This window comes from Apus apus, chromosome 2, assembly GCF_020740795.1.
Source record: "Apus apus isolate bApuApu2 chromosome 2, bApuApu2.pri.cur, whole genome shotgun sequence".
NCBI lineage: Eukaryota > Metazoa > Chordata > Aves > Apodiformes > Apodidae > Apus > Apus apus.
The window spans coordinates 71,634,679-71,659,822 of NC_067283.1; the positions used below are offsets into that span (position 1 = coordinate 71,634,679).

The following is a 25,144-nucleotide window of genomic DNA, read 5'->3' on the forward strand; positions in this document are numbered from 1 at the left end:
TGTGTGTCTCAGGCTGTCACTCTGTGATCAGATAGCTTTACGAAACTAACCTTTAAAAAGCAAAGGCATATCTTCAGAGTTATTAAGAGTTAACCTATTTTCTCTGCTGTAAGAATACTGCAGAGGTAACAGCACCCAGGCTAGTGACAGTCCCAGCATGGAATCAAGGGGTATGTCCTGCATTTCTGCTGTATTACGACTGACACATTTTCATTCATGGTGGTTTGCTCCCCGCTGCCTTCTACTGTGAGACCAGCTACAGAAGTGCAGAACTGGGAAGTTTGGGGATTTTTGCTTGTTTGGGTTTTTTTTATAAATAGCAGTCAACACTCTCCACAAGTACTATTAGGCTGTTTCTGCATCCTATACTCACTAAGAAATTATTTTATTCTGCTCCACTGCTAAGACACTGCTCCAAAACTAGGAATCCACTCATTTTGTAGGTGAGCCAAGGCACTGGTTATTTACCCCAGCGGGCTCTGCTGAATCAAACATTTTTCTACCAGTATGACTGCAACTAGAGTTGGAATTAAACAGACTTCAGCTAAGTAAATTTGCACAAAAAGCTGTGTGCAGAAAATACCTTGACCCATCTCTTCTTCTTCTGGAAAGTTTAGTGTCAAAAAAAAGTGAAATAAATGCCACATTCATATTCAGCATGTGTCAGGATCCAGGACTGCACAGAAGAAGAGAAAAAGCACCATGAAATGTATATATTGGAGAATAGTGTTTTTAGGGAAGGCATAATTTGAGTTTATTTTATTTGTAGGGTTTGCTAATTCTGTCAAATATTTGTTGATATTTTGATAGATTGTAACTTGTGTCTGGCAAGTTTCCACAGCATACCTTTATGCTTTAGGGATGAAGAATTCAAAGGAAGGGTGTTACATGAAATTTAACATTTGAGCTATATTAAAAAGCCCTAAAATTCAGGAAGTTAAGTATTACAAGTTTTCTCTGGTTTGATCTGTTCATTTTATACCAATACAAACAGTCCATTCTGCTCAATTTCATATGACAGAATGAATGAATGAATAGAAGGTAAATAAAGGTCACAGAAATCTCCCTCTCTGTCTTCCTGCCCTGACAGGGGTGCATGTACTAATACCATCTTATGTTGGTGGATATTTTCAGTGACAGAAATGCCTTTTAGCTACAAGCCTTCACTTATAGCTATTTTCTTCCCTCTAGTGAATTTATTCCAAGATGAAACATGGCAAATTCTCAGACTTAGAGCTGAACTTTGAAAGCCATCACAATCACCACCTATTTTTGTCTCCTTTAACCCCCACATATTCCAACTATATGATCATTCCAGATGCCTGTCCACTTAGCTGTAAAGATCAGCCAAATCTAGTGCCCAAAAAAAGACATTCAGGAAATTAACATTATGAACAACCATTACAAAGACCCTGTGTGGTACTTCCTCAGTTTTCAAATACCTGATGAGATGTAAAAGGTGATATGGTAGCTGGCAGGACACTAATATATATCAAACAAGCTGAGATTCACCAAATACGTTCTATAATAAAGCCTTTTTGTTTTAATTTTTCATGCTTTAATAGTTCAACTTGAAACTTCCAAAAATTAATATCAGTATTGACCTTAATATTGTGAGACATTTCAAATTAAATTATTTCCAAGAAAATAAGACACTTAAAAAGATGTTTTATGTGTGCTAAATATATTGTTGTCACTTCTTACAGAAAAGCTGGGGACAGGACTCTTGCTGATAATTACCTGCCTTTACTAACTGAATAAAAAAAAAAAAAAAAAAAAAAACTACTCAGACCTCTCCAACTTCTAAGGCTCTTACACCAGGGACTTAATAGAGTCTTAATAGCTATAGGCAAGCTGCATGGAACTCACTTTCCTGAAGGCCATCAAATTAAGGGAAGACTTTCCTTGCAGATGCAGGGAGACCGGGCAGAATTTACCTTGCAGATGCTTCTCTTGCCTTCGAGAGCCTGCAGTGGCACTGGCAGATGTACCCCTGACATCTTTTCTCCCGTGCTTTCACTTCACTCTCTGACACCCTTCAGGCACTCTAGAATCAGTAAAGAACCTGTTTAAATGGAACAGAGTGAGTAAGGAAGCATGCACTCAATGGGAAGAAACAAAAGTCCTGAAGAATCAAGTTGTTGGTAACAGGCTCCTTTTTATCATCCAGGAGGATCCTCAAAACAGTAGCATGTGACCAGATGTTAGGACTGTCCAGAAGAACTGAGGGAGAAACTCTGTGGCTGTACATGTGTACTTGTCAACTTCTCAGTGCTTTTCATGAGAAGCAGTGTTCCTTAAGGCAGGCCAGGAGTAAAATAACAGCAGCATCATCCAGTAAAGAAGATAAGTATTTATTTCATAGAAATGCTGCAGGGAAAATGCTTTCAGAGGTCACTTTGGGCATCTGACAAGCACAATGACCCAAAAGACACACAGCTGGCTCACAGCAACTATAACTGAAGCACTATTCCCTTACCTTAATGTGTATGCTAAGTAAAACCACATAAGATTTGAAGTGCTTGGCCTTTGGGCCAACTGGCTAAGCAAGAAGAGCACTTCCTTTGGCCAGCTGTACCTTTTTCCAGACAGAAGTTTCTTTTCATAGAAATTTTATCAACATGCAACCCTGGATAAGTCTGCAGTTTGAACAAACAATAAAGTACACCAGTGTTACAAAAGCTGGCTAAATAAAAGAGAGCCTGGCATTAGTGGTTCATTAATATTCCACTGCTGAAACAGTGTGTTTCAGCCTGTAAATGCTGATGAATTACTTTTATTTTTCCTTTTAGGAAAAAATATCTTATTATTGCTATGCTGCCTGCTGAGAAGCCTCACCTCACTACCACATCGTATCACCTACACAACTGCAGTCTGTTTTCTTAAAACCCTGATTTCATGCAACTACCAGAGTTGTTTTCTTTTTCTTTTTTTCTTCCAGAAAGTGTGAGGCAGTCTTTCATTAGACTTTGAAGAATTTTGGCTGTCAGCATTATTAAACTAGAGTCCAAAATGAATAGCTTTATCTAGCTCATGAGTGTCTAAACCTGGATATTTTTTCCCAGTGAGTACAGAAGAATCAAACCAATGGACCTGATCTGCCTACTTGGGCTCAGCAGTTGTATCACTTCTTTGCCAAAACGTATGCATTCTGCTTTCCCATTGTCACCTGCTCCAAATTAAAATTCAGTTACAGTGCACACCTGCAAGCTACTGAAGTGGAGGCTTTAAGCCTTTGCTAAGTCCATGTTGCAGGTTTCAGCATTAGTTTTAAGAGGATGATTTTAAGTTAAAGGCACCACATCTGAAGTATGATCCATTTAGGAAGGAACTTCCACACAGGCAGCCAAAACAGGTGCAAGAGAACCTTTGCTGAGAGTGGTCATGTGTCAGTGTGCTTAACCATCTGATGTTGTTATGTGCATCCAGAAGCATTTCTGATTGCTCTTTGAAAAGCCTTTAGGGAAAAGTTTTGCCCGCTGTTTGCATTTACTTTCAAACATTTGAAGGGCCTGCTTGAACAGGCAGGTGAAAACAGCTATACTTTTATGATCTAGGAGTGGGAACACTTCAGAAGCTGAAGAGAAAAGCAGTCATCCCCTGAGCAACTCATGCAGAACACCAGCTGCATGCACTGGTAAACAGGCCTAGTTTCTTAATGAAGCAGATGGTCATAGCAAGCATTGCCCTCAGGAGAGCCTTGTTGCACTCCTAGAAACGTGTCCAAAAAAAGGGAAGACAGAGCAAAAGTTTGTACCCTTACCTTCCCCAATTGCCCCATGTAGTTGACACAATCACTAACTGGCTTTTTATCCTATCTGAGAAAAGAGGGTGACAATATTTAGCCAGCACGGTCTGCCTGCACCTGTAACTTTCCCGTGCTTCTGTATAAGTGGAACTTCAGGCAACCTCTAAATTTGCATTGTTAAAATGCAAAGAAGCAGTGAACAGAAATGTTAAGATTCTTGCTGCATGTACAGCTGACCATAGTGATCAATCTGTATTATGCAGTAATATAACATTTAATAAACCCTCAAAAATAGAAAAAATAATTTGAAAAAATACAAGGATTAAGAAACAAAGCCACGTGATGTAAGAAAACTAACAGATCTTTTACATTTCTTTATGTGTTTTTGGGCTAAATAGTTATCTTTTTTCAGTATTGAAAGTAAACATAATATTGCTTAGAATAAGTTTGTTGTATTTATGTTAACGAAAGATCAGATCTGGATTCCGGAGTGTTTAGTGACTCTGCTTCTGGGACAGGGAAACATGAGAAGAGCAGTCTTGTTATGAAACAAATTCTACTCTTACCTCAAAGACCCTTTCCTCTCTTCCCCTGACCTATCGTCATCTGTTCACTTCTATTTACAGAACTCCATTAACATCACTCGCTCTAATTTGATCACAAGTTTTTGGGCTCCACACAGAAACTACCTGGCTGATTTCCATGGCTTCTGCCCTGTTGAAGGGCAGAGCAGAGGATCAAAATGTCCCTTTCACTTCATGCAGATGGTGAATGCTTACGTTATAGGCTTCTTGGGTTTTTTTTTCCCCTTTTAAACTTTTTTGGATCACAGGTATATGTTACACATTTTTTATCTTTCCTATTTGAAGGAAAGGCATATGTAGATAAAGCCCTACTGATATTCCTGTCTGGCTTTCCTCTCCTCTTCAATAAAATAGCCAGCAATTAGTATTATTACAGTGGTGAAGGTGGATGCAAACATACGGAAAATGAAGCTACATAACTTCTAAAACCAACAAATCTAACTCCACTAATCTAAAAGTTGTTTTGCCTAAGGTAAGCATCCTCTGTAGACAAGGGAGAAAAAAACTGAGCGATGTCTACAGGACAGTTCAGCCCATGTTACAGTGGAGGACAAATGGGAAGTGTCCCTGGTGATTTTGCTCTCCCTTCTGACTAAAGGAGACCAGCTTTGATTAGACAGCTAACTCTTCAAGGACTATGGGCAAAGAAGATCAACCTCACCTTTCACCCCCACTTTGAAAATGTTTACAACTATGCTTACAAGACAGTTTGTCATGGTCACAGAACTTTGAATTATGGCTTTCAGCATCATTTAAATTATGTCTGCCTTTGTCCTGGGAAAGAGGCAGTGCTCCAACCTTGATCCTTCTGCACCATGGGGGTAGGCTCAAACTAGAGAGAACAAGAAAACAGCCTCTTCTTGTCTCAAAACATTAAGTAGTATGTCTTTGATTTTGTGAGATGTGGCAAGTGGCATTTTTGTTATGACTCCTATCAATGTATTTCTCATTGATGTTTGGAGAAATGGTATCAGCAGGCATCATAGATTTGACCTTGTCCTAAAGGTATGGCCTAAGGGTATAAAATATATGAGAACTGATCAGACATCACAAATTATTTCCTCACACAACACAGATGAGCATTGCAAAGTGCTCTCAAAATTCCTCTCAAAATATCTACCTTTCACCCTTTGGAAAGGCAGTTTTCATGAGCTGGAAGAAATCCATGCTTCTTTGAAAGGCAGGGCAATTTCACACAGCAATCTCACTTTGAAATTAGGCCACACCATTCAGTTTCTTATTAGCCTGCTTAGCTGGTTTTACAGTCTCATAAAACAGTTTGTTCCTCTCTCACACACTTGCTCTCCTTTTCCTATTTGTATTTTTAAAATAAATATGCTTTTTCTAACTAATGCTTTTGCCTTAATCTCAGTAGACAAAGTCATACATATGCTTGTAAATAGTATCATGGCTCTAGAAAATCATGATTGCTGTGACAAGATAAATGCAGAATGACTGACTGCCATTTTGCCCAGTGGAGATGGGGACACATTATGCAACTATTGCACATCAGGTTCAAATGAGAAACAAAAGATTCTCACACTAATTACTTGTTGTGGAGCTTCCTGCCACAGGATATTGATGGGGCGATAAGGTAAATGGACAGATAAAAAGGCACTGGAGAAAATTAAAAAGGAGAGCTTCATTATTAGTAATAGTGAAGATGTAACTTCTGGCCATGGGCTGCTGTCTGACTGTCAGAAGAGAAGGATCTCATGGGGGAAGAATCTCACCTCATATTCCCTGATTTTATGCAGCACTACTAGCCCCCTGCAGCTGGGATGCTGGCTGACCTCGAAATCCAGAATAGTCACATGAAAACTCCTGCTTATTTATTTGTAATCCCTTCTTTCTGCCCCCCCAACATAGCGGCGATATTTACTTCCAGGTCTATCCTACCTAACAGCATGAAAGACTCTGGGCTCTTCGGCTTCTCTCCCATCCTGCTTGCACCTGGAAACATTTGAAAGCTGTGTCGTGACCTCATTGACCTTTCTGCCCGTGGGATTGAATTTCATGATTGCTGCATTTTCTTTTTTTGCCTAAATTTTTCAACTGACACTATGGAAAATGAATTGTGATTACCAGGAGTGCAAGTTTCTATTCCCTGACCAATTCATATGATCCAATGCGAGAATTAAAAATAGTTGTCACTGGAGCTAACCAAAGAATTTTGAAACAAAACACTGGAATATGTTGGAAAATGATGGCTCATGAAAACAGAAGACTGATGGACACATGACGATGTGCTACTTCCAAATAAAATTAACTAGGGAAGAAGGTAAAGCAATGCTTACAACCCTACTGGAATAAAGCACATCTATTTTTCATTTCAGTGTGGTTTTGCTTATTGAAGCCCTCTCTTCAGGGGCACAAAATTATTACAACAAAACTGAAAACCTTATGAATTGAGCCAGATTGTAAAATTCTTTGCAACTGTTTTCAACCAGCTTGCTTAGTCAAAGGCTTTGTTAGCTTCTGGAAACTTACTGATAGAGCAGCAGCATACTTACTGTGAAACAGAACAACTAAATTTTACCTACAAAGATGATCTTACACAAACCTGGGGGTAGCTATTATTTGTTTTATTTTAAATGCTAGTCTGTGTTGAGCACAACAAACAGGGTTAAGGCAGAGCATGAATGTTTGATAACACAAATTACTTGGGATTGGCACAGGTGGTTTTTTTATATTTTTTCTTTCTTTTGTCCTTTTACACCTGCACTACTACTTCTTGCCATTTTCCTTAAAATATATGGTTTCTTAACATCATGTTTTGGCCACAGTATCCTCAGTCTACAGCCAAATCCTTCAATTATTCAGTTTTGCTGTACTAGCTGTTTCAAATTTACTTTCAGTGGTAAACAAGCCACAATGGGGAACATCGCCATATATCAAGTAGCTATGATCAGGCAGATCAGGTACCAGTAATTTTCCTAAGGGAGATCCAGTGTCCAAGATCAAGCATGAAGGATCAGATGTCCACACTGCCACCATCCAGAATTAAGTGTCATGGATCAGAGCTGTAACTGCAAGGAACAAAGTGTTACATGTGGCAGAGCGGGGAGCAGATACTGCCCTGGAACCTCCCTGGGGGGATGGTATCTCTGTAGCTTCACCATTGGCTGTCAAGGATTCAGGCAGCCAAGGCAAAGGTGATTAAGGGATTGCTCTCTTAGGTGAGCCTGACATCTCTTTGCCAAACATTTATTTGTTCATACAGGTGTGTCTCTAGACAAGCAAGGAGTCATATGATGTTTTGAGTGTTTTGAGATTGGAAGGAGACATCAAGCTATGGAAATGCAAAGAACTGATATCCAAAGCTATCCAAAGGAGTATCTTTAACTGTCATGGATGTAATCAGAGCTGAAACAGAGTGGATATGCTTCACACTCACAGAAAGAACAATTATGCCTCTTTTGAGTAATGATAGTTAAAATAAGTAATACATTTTAACCTTTCTGCTTTCTAAAGGAATGCTCACATGTTGCTTACTGCTATATGAAAAATAACCCATAGACACAAACCAAGAGTAACAGCTGAAAGGACGTGATTTCTTGAAACAGTCCAATCTGAGTATCAAGGCCCTGTCAGCCCTCTGCTCCTCTTGAACAAATTATCACTGTGCTCAGGTCACTGTTAGGAAGCATTTGTGCAAAGCTGTTGATTCTTGTAACCTGGGTGTTCAAATGTGACCGAACCTCACACTAACTTCATGTAGAACATCTCTTAGGCCCCTGAAGTATGAAGAAACTTTCAAAGAAGAACAATTTACTTAGTCCATGGGCTAGTACTGTATATGTGAAGATTGAGTAGGGAGCTGCTGATAGGCTCTAAATCACACCATTTCAGCACACTAACATACATTCACCTGCCTGAACCAGCTAATCCTGATCAAGGAGAATTTTCGCTGGACATGGGGCAGTGAGGGAGCATTACATACAAGAAACAGTTCACATGAATCAGATACCTGATTCCATTGTGGGGACAATAACTTAAGACTCAAATAGAAACTCAGAGGTGTGCCTGAACGTGAATAAACCCTTTTTTGAGTTTTCTCGGCTTTCAGAGCTCACTAGACATTGTAGAGACAGACTGAAACCTGATTGCAAAGTAAAAGGTTTCAGTCTGCTCCATTAGTGCTGCAGTCCCCCACACAGCACTGCGAATTAGTCTGCTCAAGATCAGGACAGACAATTTGAGTACAACTGTTTTAAAATTTAGTTTGCCTTTTAAATATCAACAGAAGAATATAAGTCAGCAGAATACAGATGAGAAAGAGTCAGGAATACTGAAGGAAAAATCAATCAATCAGTAAGTAAACAAATAAACAGTTTCTGCTCTTCCACCCTCTCCTCTCTTCCCATCTTACCTTCCCAATCTATGGGTAGAGTAATAATCATTCAAATCATTCAAATCATTCAAAACAAGCAACGCTGCAAATGTCTTTAAATTGGAAAGTGTTTTAGTGGCTTGCATCCTGGCTTTCCTTCATCCAAGATGGGATAGATGAAAGTCTCTAAGGAAGGCATCAGAAGTGCCTTGTACAGTGATATCTTTCACTCCTTATCTAGACACTGATCATCTGAAGGCACAAGTCTTGTTTCTCTCCTGCTTCATCTTGAGCTGGGAAATAAGACTGGTGGATGCAAGCAGCTTTAATTTTTTTATGTTAATACACGAAGTCACAGATCTATAGATTTTTTGATAGGATGAGCAGTTTTTAAGAATGTATTCTAATTATCTTGCATTAGTTCCTAAAGATTATCTAGTGATTCTCAAGAGTACCTCAGAAAACAGCTCGTTGTCAAGATACCTACCACTGCCGAACCAAAAAAGGAAACAGCATTGTCCTTGGGAAGTACTCCTAGAAAGTAGGTTCACAGAGAACATCCAAAACTATGGTTTGAGGCTATGAGACATTTTGATAATGCTTGGTATTAATTCCTTCGTATATGAGCCATTTGCAAATCCCATCTATTATTAGCAGTGATAAATGAATATGCCTGGAGCCATTTAAGGAGCAGAAACAATTGGAGAGGTGGACTTGTTATAGTTCACATTCGTATCATTGAACATCGTGTTTAGAAAGTCTCCTAAGCCCACAAGACTCATCACCATCTGCAGGTACTTCAGTTCTCAGTTAGCTTTGATATAAATGGTTTGTAAGCCAGAACAGAGCAGCCAGCTACAGCCATTGCACATTACATTTCGTGTCACAGGTCTGAACCTTTGTCACTCCACCACCTGCTGTGCTGCTGACAACTAGTCTTCTAACCTTTCAAGCTGCTCTGATATCATCAGCATCTCTTCAGAGGTCCCACAGCCTCTCAGAGGGGCATGAAACCTGATGTTTGTGTTCCACTGCCTGCAGATTACCATTGAAACCTTACAGGGTGAGCAGAATATGCCGGCCACTGCAGAACCAGACATGGCTATGCCTATCACCAGTTCTTCACCCCAACTCCAATGTGAGCCCTGGTTTTTTTTTGTTAGCCTGGAAACTCAAACAAAGAGGCTACTCTTATACATGTTTATTCTACAGCTATTAGAAACATGCACTCAACTTCCAGGCACTTGCAGCCTTCACAAGGAGCAGACTACTGAGAAATTCCCAGGAAGTTAACTGGCTCCTTGCCAGCATGGCATCCAAGCTCCCTAATCTCTTAGGACTTGAATATTCCCATTTATAAGCATAGATGTCCCTGGCGGTCCAGTGTAAGGAAAGCAGAAATGTAGTCAAGACAGGAAACACTCCCTTTTCTTTTCCAGGGACAACAGGATCTTTCACTCCCAGGCACTGTGGTTGTGGCAAAGGTATGGAAAACTTCTCTAAAAGAAATGCAACACCATCCAACCAATCTCTCCAGGAAGGATTTATGACACAGACAGTCCAAGCACAGTTTGCATAAGAATGTTTCATGATTTATCTCTCAGTGGGCTGCTCTGTTGTGCGTTCAGTTGCTTAGTTTATTTGCCAAGTTTTAGCCTGTCTCAAGCAAGACAAGGTACTTCATTCTGACAAACCCTAAAATATCATCCCAAACAAAGTCCATGAGGTTTAAAGAACCATTATAAACAGCAAAACCTGGTTCAGAAATTCAGCAAACAAGACTTCTTTTGCAAATTCTGAAACTTGATCTTCATACCTGTTTTTTTCTGTTTCTCTATCTAGATATTCCCAGGAAAAGACAACACCCATTATAGGCTCATTGGCAACTCGGAATGTGTCCACTCAGGTCACGCACATGTGAATTTACATTCACAGCAGCTGGCTGAAGTCTCATGATTTCTGATCTCTTGCATGTCTACCACAGAGCACATTTACTTGGTATATGAAGTGTAAAAGAATGAAAACCATTTGAGAAAGGCAAGTGATTCCTGTATCATATTAACCCCCAAAAATGTCCTCCCCACCTCTAGAAAACCACAAATGACCTGACATCTTTGCTCATTGTAGAATTCAGCTCCACTTTCATTTCCGAAGACAGTTCTCTATTTTCTACAGGGAAAGGCCAGTAATGCTAAGAAATTGAAGTAAAGAATGCCAATCATTTCACAGCAATCAGGCTAATCCATGCTGCCCACAGCACAGAATTCAGCATAGGCAAAGACAAGTATCCTTCTTATAAAAAATTCTAGGAAAGACTCTTGAGCAAAAAGGTATATCATGCCTTGTAGAATATGAAAATATCTTCCCCTATCCCCAGTGCCCTATCCCAGTGTCACTGATTCCAAAAATCTACTCTTTCATTCTCTTTGTGGGTTCTGGGCTAGCCAGATGGCTAAACCGTTGCAGAATCAACCCTTAACACGGAACACTGAAGAAGCTTAAGAGAAATGGAAAAAGTCCTTAATGAACAATGTATCAGAGACTTTGTAAATACATGGGAAAGCCAGAAAGGCAGATGTGAAGGAGCTGAAAGAAACTGTGAGCACCGAGACTACAGAAAATAAGATTTCTGAGGGAAGACCAGAACTGATCACACGCCATCGTATACAGAAACACATAATCAGCAAAGCTTCATACAACTCATACATAATATGGCTCCAGTATGACTATTGTGAACTATTGTCAATCCAAAACCCAAGAAGATCCTGAGAGGAGAAAGAGTAGAAAGAAGAAAAATCCAAGAGTTAGTTAAAAAGCAGCAATAGAAACAAAGTAGAGAACACGATACATAAATCCGAATGTAATATGCTTTAGCGGACTGAAACACCTAAACCCTGTGAGGAATGACTTTCAGGTAAAATAGGGGTATTAGCTACGCCATTCTTCCAAAAAGGTTTTTCACCACTGGAGGTCACTGTAAACTGCAGTTGCTCTTTATCAGTCCCTCGAAAGAAAAAAAACCAAAGTATGCAAGGTATCTAGGGTCCACGCTTTGAGGTGAGTCAGAACTCAAATATCACTTGCAAAGTATCTGAAAAAATAGCCCTCACTAATCGGTAAGGACTTCTCTTTGCTGGAGACAGGCTTATTCTTGCGCCAACTTATTACAAGCAGAGCAAGGGGCAGACTGCTGAGCGTTCAGGCATGTGCCCGCATATACACAGGGATCAGTTGTGCATCTGTCAGCCTGCCTCTCTTACTGGTCTTGCAGACACTCTTCTTGAACACCAGTAAGCTAATAACAGATAAGGTGATGGGGATGCATCTGGAGACCTACTACTGCAGCTCATAAAATTCAGTGGTTTATTTTTAGAAAATGAATTTAGGGTTTTCTGCATTATGATTTCTAAAACAAGGCAAATGTTTGGCAGTGGTTCCTAATAAAAACATAAGCCTGCTAAGTTTGAAGTTTTACATCTTATGTAATCCATAGATCACAGTTCATCTGAATGCAATTTTCTTCTATCTCTTCATTGCATTCAGATTTCCATTACTGTGAACAATCCTTCAAACAATTCCCAGCCCACACCATTTGATCAGATAGCTGTGCATATATACTATATATACTACAGATTTTAAACTGATGCTCAGACAGTAAAGAGATGTTAGTCTAAATTCCTATCTTCCATATCCCAAATCTCCCATACTAGTCCTACTGGTATGACTGTCAGAAGAAATAGCTGATGTTGTCAGAACAGAGATGCTGGGTCAGTTCCAGGGAAAACTAGCATGAAAGCATTGGAAAAGAATAAAGACAAATGAACCCAGCTGGTTCCAAATTGCTATAAATTAATAAATTAAATAAGTAAGTAAATAAATAGGTAAAAAAAATCCAGCTTCATAGACTAAATTTGCATTTCAGGGATACAACTGAAACTCCCACTTGACCACAATTCTGACAATTATCCGGTGGCAGCTGGGCAAGTTTTATATGAAATGCACATTTCATTTACTGATATTCCACTTTTTGATGAGGACAGGGAGCCATCCTAATGCAGGCTTCCTTATTTTCTGCCCAGTGAAAAATAGCAGACCAAATTTTGGCTTGTGTCAACCAGAATAACTCCAAAGAACTTCAGCTTTGTTTTATCTAAATGGAGAACTTCTGTAAAAGAGAAGCAATCTGGGTCTCTGACAATTTAAGAAGAAATTAAAAAGGGCCCAACTTTTCTTCACTCCTCCAATTTGTCTTTCAGCTCTCCCTTTATTCTTTAGACTTCAATCTATTCCAAGGAATCAGCAAAAGAAGGCTTATCAGAAAATCCATGTGACAGAAAAATCCTAATAAAAATCAAACTCTACAGAATGAAGCTGGAAGAAATCCTCTGATGTGATTAAAGCATTATACTTGTAAAGCAAAGGCTAGCAACAAAGACAAGTTCACTGAACATGAACTTCATTGCTTTGTTGTGTCATTCTCCTTTCATTTTTATTTATACTTAGTATAAGAGCTCTTTGTAATGATAGGATGAGGGGGAATGGCTTTAAGTTGGAAGAGGATTAGACATTATGAATAAATTCTTCACTATGAGGGTGGTGAGACACAAGGCTTGTGTCTCACCCAGGCTGCCCAGAGAAGCTGTGGATGCCCCATCCCTGGAAGTGTTCAAGGCTGGGTTGGATGGGTCCTTGAGCATCCTGGGAGGTAGAAGTGGGAGTTGTCCCTGCTCATGCAGAGGTGCTGGAACTAGATTATCTTTAAGGTTGCTTCCAACCCAAACCATTCTGTGATTCTGCAATTCTAATATATTCTTTAGCATGTCATTTCAGCTCACTGGAAGACAGAAAATCTCAGCTTTCCACTGGAACAGAGAGTACTTACTTGTTTGCAATTATAATTGACCAACAGATAGCAGCATTTCAAATATCCTGTGTAGTTCAGAAAGCTACACTTTAGCTTCATCTAGTTATTTCTAATACTGAATGATCATTTTGGACTACACTGGAGTATCACAAAGACCAAAGGAATTATATCTACATAAGCTGAGAAGAAAAAAAACAACAAAACAAAAACAGGACTCATACTGAACAATGAATAAAGAGATACTCCAAAGCAATGTTTATGGTTTTATTTGTTTGTGGATTTTTTTTCTATAAAATGTGTATTTGGCATAAACTTCAGTGCTTCATTTGACACTCAAATGAATTCCCACTCCAACATCATGCTGACAAAATTTGTATATAACACTACAGACATCCACTTTCTTTTTGACCTTCCTTGTATTAATGAATTCCTATAAATTATTATCATTTCCAAGCTTTAACACAAAATGCCATTTGATAATGCAGGGGGATACTTTTAAGAGTCTAATTTTTTCTTTGGTGCCTGCTTAAGATTTTGGAAAATGATTCATAGTTCCAGACACTGTATACATTAATGGTATGATTCCAGATGCAGGAGATCCTGGGAACTATGGGAGAATTGGCAGATCTGGAAGTAGAGCTTAAATAATTATTGCCAACCCATATTCTTTCAATTAAGCCTTCCACCAATTTTGGAACCCAGAAATAGCTAAGAAGCCAATTTTCTCTACCACAGTCACATGATGCTGAAATGGAGATGCCTGAAGAATTTGTGAGGGGAAAAAAAAAAAAGGATATTCCACATACTTGGCAAATGCTAGCTAATAACACAAAGGCTTTCAAACAATGTGTGTCAGAGAATAGAATTCCAGATATAAGAAACAGTTGGGATAAGGAAGACATTTCTTTCATTGTAAGGGGGTCATGCTGTGGTGGCAGTATGTCCCAGGCCCCGGCCTGGAAGTCAGAAAGTCTGGCATATAGCCCTGCTTCTGGCATAGATCTGCTGGGTGACCTTGAGTGCTTCTTTCCATCCCTCTGAGCTCCTGCTCCTCCACACAGTTCTGTAAAAGCCTGCCTACTTAGACTGTCACGTCTTTGATGTGACAACTGTCACTCACTCACACTGTCCATAAACAATCTCTAATGCAGGGAAACTTTGTATTGCCTGAGGACATAAGAACCAATTGCTCCTCCTGTGCCAGCCTCCTGAACTATTTAACCATGCATTAAATTACTGCTAATGAAGCGGGGGGGGCATGTACAGCACAGGTGTAAGCAAGGAAAAGTGCAAAGAGGCATCACACAAACTTCCTTTACAATTCCATGCTAGCCCTAACAACCATTTTTAATCAGTTAAATTGGCAACTGGTGGCAGCCAGAAAATGTTTTATAGAGATTCTTTAAATAATAAAATCTGTTTGACTTGTTGGAATTTCAATTGTGAATTGGATGGAAAAGCTAAAGATTTTCATACTTGTTCTCCAAAGAGATGCCTGATAAATGTAAACAATTTTTAATAAGTGACTTACAATAGAATTTGTAACTTATATTTGTTGTAAAACTATATTATAAAGACTAGAAATCCAGATTTTATTATGCAGCATTATGTCCACAAGGTGTTCACCTTACAGCAAGGAAAGTGCTGTAAATACTGTGCTTAATGAACCTGGCAACTAACATGACTGGAGAGGCAGTAGCAGTATGTGGAATCATAACAGTGAAGAGAAAATGCCTTCAGAAACATGGGCAATTTAAGTATTTGGATAAATCCATACCTTTGCACTATTCCAACAGACAGTGAGTTATTGCGCAACTGAAAATGAAGCACGTACACAACAGAGTTTAAACATACAGATCTTGGATGTAGTGCTGGAAAGATGCAACACGGAGACAGATCTGTCTTTTAGCAGCTAGAATATGGTCTTGAAAGAAAGACAACTTAAAGGATTACAAGTGACTCAAATAAAAATACCTCTTTATAGAAACATAAGTTAATAGCTCTAGTCAATTAGTCTGATTCATTTGTCCTAAGCTTCTGAATTCTGTTCATTCTTCCATTTTAGTGGTGCTACATGGACTCATGTTTAGAACCTCCAACACTTTAGATGCCCCCATGAGCAAGCTACATTTCCATAGTGTGTATTTCTATTCTGACAGGCTTCTTATGAAACCTTAATAAAGCCCTCTTAACATATGAGTTGGCAGAAATACATAGGGTAGGTATAAATAGGAGACATAAGATGCCTCTGGGATGGTCTAAACCATGAAGGACCAAGAGGCTTTAATTAATTTCTCCAAATTTAGAATGACCAAACATAGGTCTACCAGAAATTTCAGAGAGACAGCAGAAAGTGTTTGGTTTGACAAAAGCAACAATTCTCTTGGTGAACATGTCCTTTAAAATGTAATGATTACATTAAGGGCAGTGGCATCGTCAAAGGTCAACAGAAAATCATCCTGCATCTTGTTGTCTCACTGCCAATAGTTAAGATAAACCGCTGTAATTTTCTCCTAGCGTCTTCAACTACAGTCACTATTTAAGATATGAGGTCAGTTAGAGGCTCATAATTAGTGTCATAGCTGAAATTAAACCTATGTGCCCATGCATCTGAGCCATCACTCTTTAGTCCCGGCCTGAAGTTATGGACGTCGTGTGTACCAGTATGTCTGCCTAGTTATCCGTGAAGACAGGGAATTATAGAAAAAATACACTCTCTTCCCTCTTTAGTACCAATAACAAATCTCTTTATGCGTATTATAACAACATGTTGTGTGCTTTCTTTAGCATAAGGTCATATTATAGAGCCCCCATTTTCAGTTCTCTCAGGAGTTTCATTTTCAAATGTCATTCAGGCACATAAAAGTCCTTCACTACACAGGACTTTCAAAAAATCCTCACTTGTACACTATACAATACATGTCCAACTAACAGTTACGGTTTCAATATAAAAAATTAAGGGATTTGTTTAACTCAGAAGTGAAAAACAAACCATTTTCAGCAAACACAGAAGGACCAAATACCAGGAATTCTGTTGGATTTTCCATATAAAGGGAAAAATTACGATCCTCAGCTCCTTAAAATGCTCATTACATGTGAGGCTTCCATTTGAGGTGACAGGAATGTGACCTTTCCTATGCAAAGGCCCCTGTTTGGAATCTTCACAATGCACTCAGCACTGGAAAGTCACTTTTGCTGCACCGTGACTTCTGCTACATGTGTCCACTAGATATTGCACAAGGGTGCCAGAAGAGAAAGGTCACAGGGATGGTCTGGATGTATCTCCCTGCATCTCCGTGTATATTACAAATTGGCTGGGTAGGTAATCTGTAATGAGACACCTTTGAATGATCACGATCAAAACAATTCTTTGCTAAGCCATGCATCTAAGGTCAAAGAGGAGTTTTAAACGGAAGACAGACAAGATTCAACATTTTTTACACTGAAATAAATATCTATGCCTTTGCTGTATCAAAACTGATCTGATTTGCATATGTTTTCACAGTTACATATTCCAAAGTTTACGATAAACCTCTCACCCCGGTATTCACAGGATCTAAATAAAAGCCAAGGAGAATTACCTGGGGGAGGAAGGAGTGAATTGCATGTAAATAAACATCAGAAAAATACAGAAAACATCTAGAAGCTGCTACAGATTTTTGAAATTTTAGATCCTGGAACAAATGCTGTGCAGGACCTTTGCAAAGTAATCAGCACTCATGAAGTGGCTGGGATCCAGTAGGCTGAGGGACCAGAGGCCTGCTTTCCCTCAGATCTCAGCATATAGCGATGCAGAGAGGATACTAGACAGAGGGTCAGCAATTTAATTTCCATATTACAGATGTCTCTGTATGGATGTCACTGACTGAGAGTATGACCTGAGACTCTTCATCCATCTCTTTACCTGTTTCTCAATTTACATCTCCCTTAACCAGCTGTTCAGATAATTAATTCTGTGGAGGGGATCTGACCTGTACTGTGCCTCACACAATCTCAGTTAAGGTCTCTGCTTGCACATAACGCACGTAATTATTACCAAAGGCCCTTTACAACTCACTGAACAGATACAGGCTTCCTGAAAGTACAGTTAACTGACACTGGCTGTAGTATTCTGCTGTAGCATCACATACAGAAAGAAAATGGATTTACTGAAAATTACTTGTTATCGCTCTAAATTTTCTTTTTGATTAATGCTGTTTTGAAGAAGGACCATCACGACCATAAAGTAGCACTGTTACCTCACACTCCCCTAGGAAGCCAAACTCACATTTTCTCCAGAACCACAAAAAATTGAGCAAGACCCATAGGGCTCTTTAGATCCCATCCCTCTTCTTCCCTCACACTTTGGGAGTTGAAGAAAGTACCATTCCCAAATACGAACTGTGGTAGAGATGACCAGCTTTTCTGATCACACCAGCCATTTGTCCAAACCTTCATAGGTCTGAGAGCCATGGGAAACAAAGCAGCATGCAGAGAAACTAGGGAGCTCTAGGAACAGTTTACTTGCAGATGACTACAATACTTCTCTAGAAAGAGAGGGAGGACGATGAGTTTGGAATGGACATTCCATGGAGTCCTGAGATGACATAGCAGTGTTGGTCTCCGGTTGATGTTGGCGCATTTTCTCCCAAAGCTAAGGATTCAGATTATCCAGGAGTCCCCTGCATGAGCACAGCCCTTCTCCCTGGCAAGGACACTTGCCCTTGCACTTGAAATACTTCTGAGTCCATGCCACCTGTCTATGTATGAGTACTTAGGAGACAGCCTGGGAAACTTGCACTTAATGAGAGACAATTTAACTCAAAAGAACAGCAAAACTTATAACTTATCCAAATTTCAAAAGTGATTTCATGATGTGTGCAACAAAACCAGCAAAGAGCTCCGACAGTGACTGACATGCAAAATTGAGGAAAAAATACTTTACTGTAGATAAGAACTGGAAAGCAATCTTTGGTAGTCGTAACACAGGGTATTTTTAAATCTGTTTTCTTTGCAGTGCAATGGATATAGCTCTATTGTTGACAAATACCATTTAGTACATTGGCCTTAAGTATTATAAGCTGGAAAATAAGTTGACAGTAGCAAAACAGTAGAACTGCAATAAGGATAGGACGGTGGAATGAAATAAACTTCTTTTTCCTTACAAATTACAATTTAGGCAAGAAAAAATGAAAAATCCTAGTGAGCTAGGCATAAGCAAAAAAATAGATCTTTTTTTCAAGCTCATCTGTGGATGCAGCAACAACTGCAGACTGCATCAAAGACAAAATGCAAACCAGCAGCCACAGATTTGATTTTTTAATTTGCCACCAGATCTACAGGAACCACTTTTTATAAGGAACAGATTTTTAACATGTCTATTAATTATCTTCTCTTTATCACTTGTTTGTCTTGCATGAAAAGCACAATACTACACTTTTAGCAGTTTCAGCAATTAAATGTGACTGAACTTTAGATTCAACCGAGCTGCATACCAGGGACAACATTCTCCTTGACAGAATGGTACTGAACATTTGGTTCTTCATCATCTATCAAACTGGCTAACCAATGGGCTTAAAGATCATTAAAGTGAACATTAAAAAAAAAAATAAAAATCATAATTCAGTAACTGACACTATCAAATTAAGTACTAATTAATCACATGAATAAAGACATTTTGAACATGTTTTTACTTTCCGAGCATCCCCTTAGCTTTTATCTCTGTTTATCCATGCATGTATGTCATAGAAGTAGAATCAGTATAATTAGAAACAGCATCAAAAACCTTAATAAGATCTGTCTGGTTTGCTTTTGCTGAGACGAACATCAGTACAGATTTCTGAAAGAATTTTTTTTTCACAGAATCTTCCTGGTTGGAAAAGACCTTGAAGATCATCAAGTCCAACCAGTTTTTCTGATGGATTAGAGGACATTCATATAATGAGCTTCATAGGTCATCATGGAAGAGTATACAAAGAATGCTACACTTTTTTTTTTTTTTGCTTTCTTCGATTTCTTTATAACTCTTATTAATCTTGACTGCTGATATGTGTAGCAATATTGCAATTATTCTCCGTATCATTGTACTGCAAGCTCCTCAAACAATGTGTGAAAAAATTTGTTACATATTCACACTAGGTCATGGTTCTTTTGGCTAATAGTGCTAAAAGAATATGCAAGTGTGAGTTTGCAGACTTTTCCGATCTCAAACCTTTGACATAAAAACAGTGTTGAGATTCTGCAGGTGGATCTCTTCACAGAAAGAATGAAAAATTACATTTGCAGCAAACTAATTCTAATCCTCAGCATTCTGGCAATCTGCATCCCTGGAGCTACTTTAGAACAAGTGTCTTCCTTTTCGCCTTCCTAAACTCATACATCTGTTTAATTTAAGCAATGTTTCCTGTCAATAATTCTTCTAGAAGCTCTGGAGATAAAACATGATGGATTATCACAGCACTGTATTACTTTGTGAAATCACAGCAAATGTACATACTATCTTTGAACACAACATTTAGTGATGTAGTAACCAGAGTTGCTAGGTCTTTCAAGAGATAATATTACATTCACTTTACAACAACAGGAAATTAACGGGCATAAGCCTTACTAGGGATCACGGAGTCCCGTAATAAGGGCTGGCAAGCGTGCTCCCACCGTGGCCAAAGAGGGTAACCTTGAGGCAATCAGTCCCGTGTACTGCACCCAGTAGAGGTCACTAGAGGATGCATCATGTTTTAATGGTAACACAAAGCACTCCGGCCGCAAGCAGAGAGATGCACCTTCCTGACAACCATATCATCAAGAGTCTAGGATTTACTGCCAGGTAGACTCTCATTAAGGAGAAGAATATGTGCCACTCCATGAATGAACGGGAGCAGCATTCATCCCCTTAAACAATATTGACACTGATCAGTGAAATATATCTAATTTATTAAAAGTATATCTACTACCTGTGCATTTCCAGATGCAGGGATCTCTTTCCTTCTTCCACAGCTTAACACAGTCCACAAGGCGTGCCAGAGATATGACACCAAAAGGCAGAAACTACCTGCAATCCAGGAAGCATTTCTTTGCAGGGGTAGATCCATCCCTTTATTTTTAATCAACTGATTAACTTGGTTCTCCTACTCTAGCAGATGAAATTTGGCAGGCACCCTCAAAAGCCTCCCCAGTTCTCTAAGTACCACCGAGCTAGACAAGGCTTGGACACGCAGGAGGATCTCATCTCATACTTCAGCACATTCCCTGAACCTATAAGGAAAAGAAGTGATGGCCTACTGACAGGCATGAAACAGGTGCAGGGATCTACACTCGATGTGTATTGCAGGGACTGGAAAAGCCAGAACTTCTCAAACTAAGCAAACTGTTCACACAGTCCCCTTTGCAGTTGGCAGTTCAGGCCACTGGTAATTTTTTTTTTTTTCTCTTTTAATAGGCAAGAAATGGGGAAAAATTACTCAAAGAGCAAAATTCAAGAAAATCACTTTAAATGTGTCATGGTGCTCATGCACAGGAAGGTCACTTTGAAATGCCATGGCTTTCATGTCTGCAGCCCCTTCAGTATCTGTGCTTGCAGATTGTCTACATTGCTCACGTTACCAAACCACTGCCATGGAGAAAGTAGATCCTAGCTTTCTCCCTATCTCATAGCCATCATCTGCTCATCTGCCAACCATCAAGGGCTTGATCCTAAGGACAGAGATGCCTGATCATTACAACCACATGCATGTAAGACTTTCAGTACCATCAAGCTAACTCCTTTCCCTCAAAATTTCCAGGACCAGACAGACTGCTTCTGCTCAATTTTCCCAAGCAATTCAATGTGATGTAAATTCTGCATGGAAAATTTTGGCCTAAGCCACCAAAACCTAGGAATTTTCTAAAAAACTGAAAACAGAATCTTAAAATTTGAAATGGTAAGCAACTTTAATTAAAAAAATAGTCCGCTACCAGCTTCCTTATAAGCTCATTGAAGCTGTTTTACTTCTAGAAATAGAAAACTAAAAAACTGAGAAACAAAGCATGCCATGGTTTATTTTCATATATAAGGATATGAGGATATATGTAAGGATTGTGAAGGACCCTTATACAAGGTCTTAGGTCTATATGAAGGAATCCTTATATATAAGGATTATGCATCTTCTGTGCAACAGGTATCCATCACTACAGAGCACTAACAGTCCTTGTGGAAAAAGTCTGTGATGAAACAGTAAGAAGTGTGTCATTTCTTCTTTGCTTGTGTATTTATCTGATCAGAGGTGAATAAGCAAAGAGTTTAAAACACTCCTCCTGGCTGTGGAGAAATTGGAGTATTTCAAGTACTAAAAATCCACAAATCAAACTATGAAAATCATTACAATATCTATATAAAAGAGATTAAAAAAATTCTAATGACTGTTGTCCTTTCCTTAGCCAACTTCTGGCTTTGAGACTTCAGAGCACTTGCAAGTCACATTTTGAGTTATTTTGTAGCTGTTATATTAGGGAGGGTGGCCTTAGTTATGGGGTTTTTTCAGTTGGCAAAACTTGATACTCCTCTCTTTCTTTCTGAGAAAGATACATATACACTCACAACTGTGTGAACTAGGAGCATTAGGTAAAACAAAGCTGCCTGAAATCCTGGAATCACACACACTGCCACACAACAACTGAGTGCCATGAACTTGGCACCTGCAGATTGCACTTTACAAGTGCAATATATTCTGTAAAGCTGTGCCAGACTGAGGTTAGCAATACAATGCCTGATGACAGCATTTCAAGCAAGCTGAAAACACGGGGCCCAAACTTGGCTGAAGTCAACTTACACTTTTCTGACCATATGGAACCAAGCTATAGACTTGGTGCTTTGATTTCAAGGCTGAAGAAAGCCTTGAGGGTTTTGAGCTCTTTTTCATTAGTTAAGAAGTCTCACTGCAAATGTACAGAACCCCTTGCAGGATTTTGTTACAGTCATTCTGGCTTCCCCTGGAAAAAGGAACTTGCAAAGACATTGTTACCACCATGGTCATTTCCAAGACAGAAGAGGCTGCAGGGAAAGTAACTGCTGAAGAAATACTCACGGTGGTCAAGAGGGAGAAAGAAGGCTTAAAGGAGACCAGGCTGACCACATTCTGACTGCAGACAAGGAATTAAAGGGCAATTAGCCTAGCTTAACTGAACATCAAATACTGAATATATCCAACAGTTCCAGCCAGGCTAAATATTTAAAAGTTAGACCTTAAGCTGCTTTTCAGGGTATCATCAAAGGGATACTTTTGCATGGAAGAATGCATTGCCAACTCAAGAAACAAAATACCAATGAGAAGTATTCTTTCCATTTTTGTAAAAAAATTAAAATGTTAAAAAAAAAAATCAAGAAAACAAATACCTGTCCTGAATTGAAAGTACTTCAAATGTCTCCTTCAGAATGAACTAGCACAATAATTATCTGTTCAAATAAAACTAGCTAGTGAGAGATTTAATCCTCATTAAATTATTAATTAAAATTAAAAGCAGGACAAAGAAGCCCTGAAATATGGCAGTAAGGAAAGAGCAGCACTGCTTCTTGCAGCTTATGTTCATTCAAGGAGGGCAGCAAGGGCAGTAGAGTTACTAGAGGTTATTGCTTATACAACAGTAAGTTGCAAAGGACAGAGTCACATATTTTTTAAGCAAATGTGAGGATTCACATTTATGGTTGCTAGTAATGGGAGAAATCCTAGTACATGAGACTGTGGTTCAATTCATTTAATACATCTCAGCTTATTAACTAAGCTGCAGTAAATGTCTAGAGTACAACTCTTGAAATGTAAGATAAAATTATAGCAAAATAAACATTTAAATCAATGAGTTTTACCAATGCCTTTTCTTTACATTTTGCAGCTGACTGTAAGTGTGCAAACAATCAGTCACCACCACTCAGTGGACAGAAAGTAATGCATTACCCACATAGATCAGCTGCATCTGAGCTGTAGCTAAAGGTCTTCACAATGCTTACAACTCCAAGGGAAAGGTTGCTGACCTGCACTCACAGGGAGCATCCCTACTGTCACAGCGTATTGCCCAAATGTACTGGCACAACAGAGCAAACAAGAGATGGATGGTAAGCCGAGGTAACAGCCAAGTCTTGTAGATGCACTATGGTAAGATTCAGAGACCCTACAGTTACACTATCAACTAGGAATAGTTTCAACCAAAGGCACTGCAGTTGTGATTGCAGCTGTACCTTTCTAGGCAGCAAGAACTGGAAGAGCAGGGGCATGCTTGCAGAGACACCCTGAATTTCAAGCCTCTTTACCTGGGTGGTCTTCCGGAATTCAGAAAGCTTTGAAGCTTCATTTAGGACTACATTTAGCTTTTCTTTGAATGTTTATTCAATACTGCTTGCCTGAAAAAGTGGTCATGTAATTATTATCCAAGATGAGAGGATTACTTTTGCTATTAAGTTGGTAAATAGAAGTGTAGGAGCTTCTACAGTTCTGAAGGTTACTACTAGAAAAGAAGCAAGTGTCACACATCTGAACCATGGAGACAGGGTTTAAAAACAAGTCATTGACTCTAAGAAGACAATTTTACAGCATTTAAAACTAAACAATCATTAAGAAGAGGGAGTTTGTATCCTAATTTCAGATATCGATTCAAAATGGAACAATTTGAATTGCATTCTCACACTCATCATTAATCAGGTAAGAGCCAGAAGGAAGAGACTGCAGGTTTGCTGACCAACACCATGCAGCTTTGGCTGAGCCATCAGAAGCAGTGTGGGTTAGGAACTTGGAGTCCTCTGGGAGCTAATGCAACAGGGTGAATTGTGTGCAGTTTCACAGTCAGTTTACCTTTGCATAATCTGGTGCTGTTGCCTAAAGAGTTGGTTTTACCTTTTCAAAACTGTTTGTTCCTACCCTGTGCCACCCCCTCACTTGGACCAGCACCACCCCTTGGTGTGTGTGGCTGTTGAGTGCAATGGGTAAAGAATACATCTAGATTACTTTTTTTTTTTTAATCTGCTTCTCACAGACGAAAACCATTCCTGTAAAGCAAAACTTTTTCACCTGTTAATGTATAACTTTAAGCAAAACTTTGTGTTGATACTTGAAGACAGAATTTAGCCAACATACAAAGACACGTGCTGTCAACTGTACAAGTCTTCCGTTCACCTGACTTCCTCTGTGGTCTCAAACATCTGGGACTCCTGAAGGCTGGCTTTAGTAGTAAAAACCAAGGCAAAGAAGGCATTCAGTAACTCCGCTTTCTCTATATTCTCCATCACCAGGGCACCGACTTCACTCAGCAGTGGGCCTGTATTTCCACTAGTCTTCCTTTTGCCTTCAATGTACTTAAAGAAGCCTTTCTTGTTGTTCTTGACCTCCCCTGAGAGTTTTACTTCTAAGGAGGCCTTAGCTTTCCTCATTGCATCCCTACATCCTCTCACAACTTTCTTGTATTCCTCCCAAGCAGTGAGCCCCCTCCTCCATGATCTATAAACTTCTTTCTTCCACTTGAGTTTGTTCAGTATCTCCCTGCTCAACCATGCAGTTCTCCTGACACTCTTACTTGATTTCTTGCTCTTTGGGATGCTAAGATCTTGAGATTGGAGGAAATGGTGCTTAAATATTAACCAACTCTCTTGGGCCCCCGTACCTTCCAGTACCCTATCC

General features: G+C 39.3%; 1 protein-coding gene across 1 annotated transcript in view; it reads right to left on the reverse strand.

Moving 5' to 3' along the window:
* The window catches only part of MYLK4 (myosin light chain kinase family member 4), a 65,562-nt gene extending 44,885 nt beyond the window's left edge, over window positions 1–20,677 (reverse strand). Inside the window, exon 1 of the mRNA XM_051609879.1 lies at window positions 20,459–20,677. Coding sequence (XP_051465839.1) covers window positions 20,459–20,596 — 138 coding nt within the window. The 5' untranslated portion in view covers window positions 20,597–20,677. The remainder of the gene's footprint in view (window positions 1–20,458) is intronic.
* Between the last annotated feature and the right edge of the window lie 4,467 nt (window positions 20,678–25,144).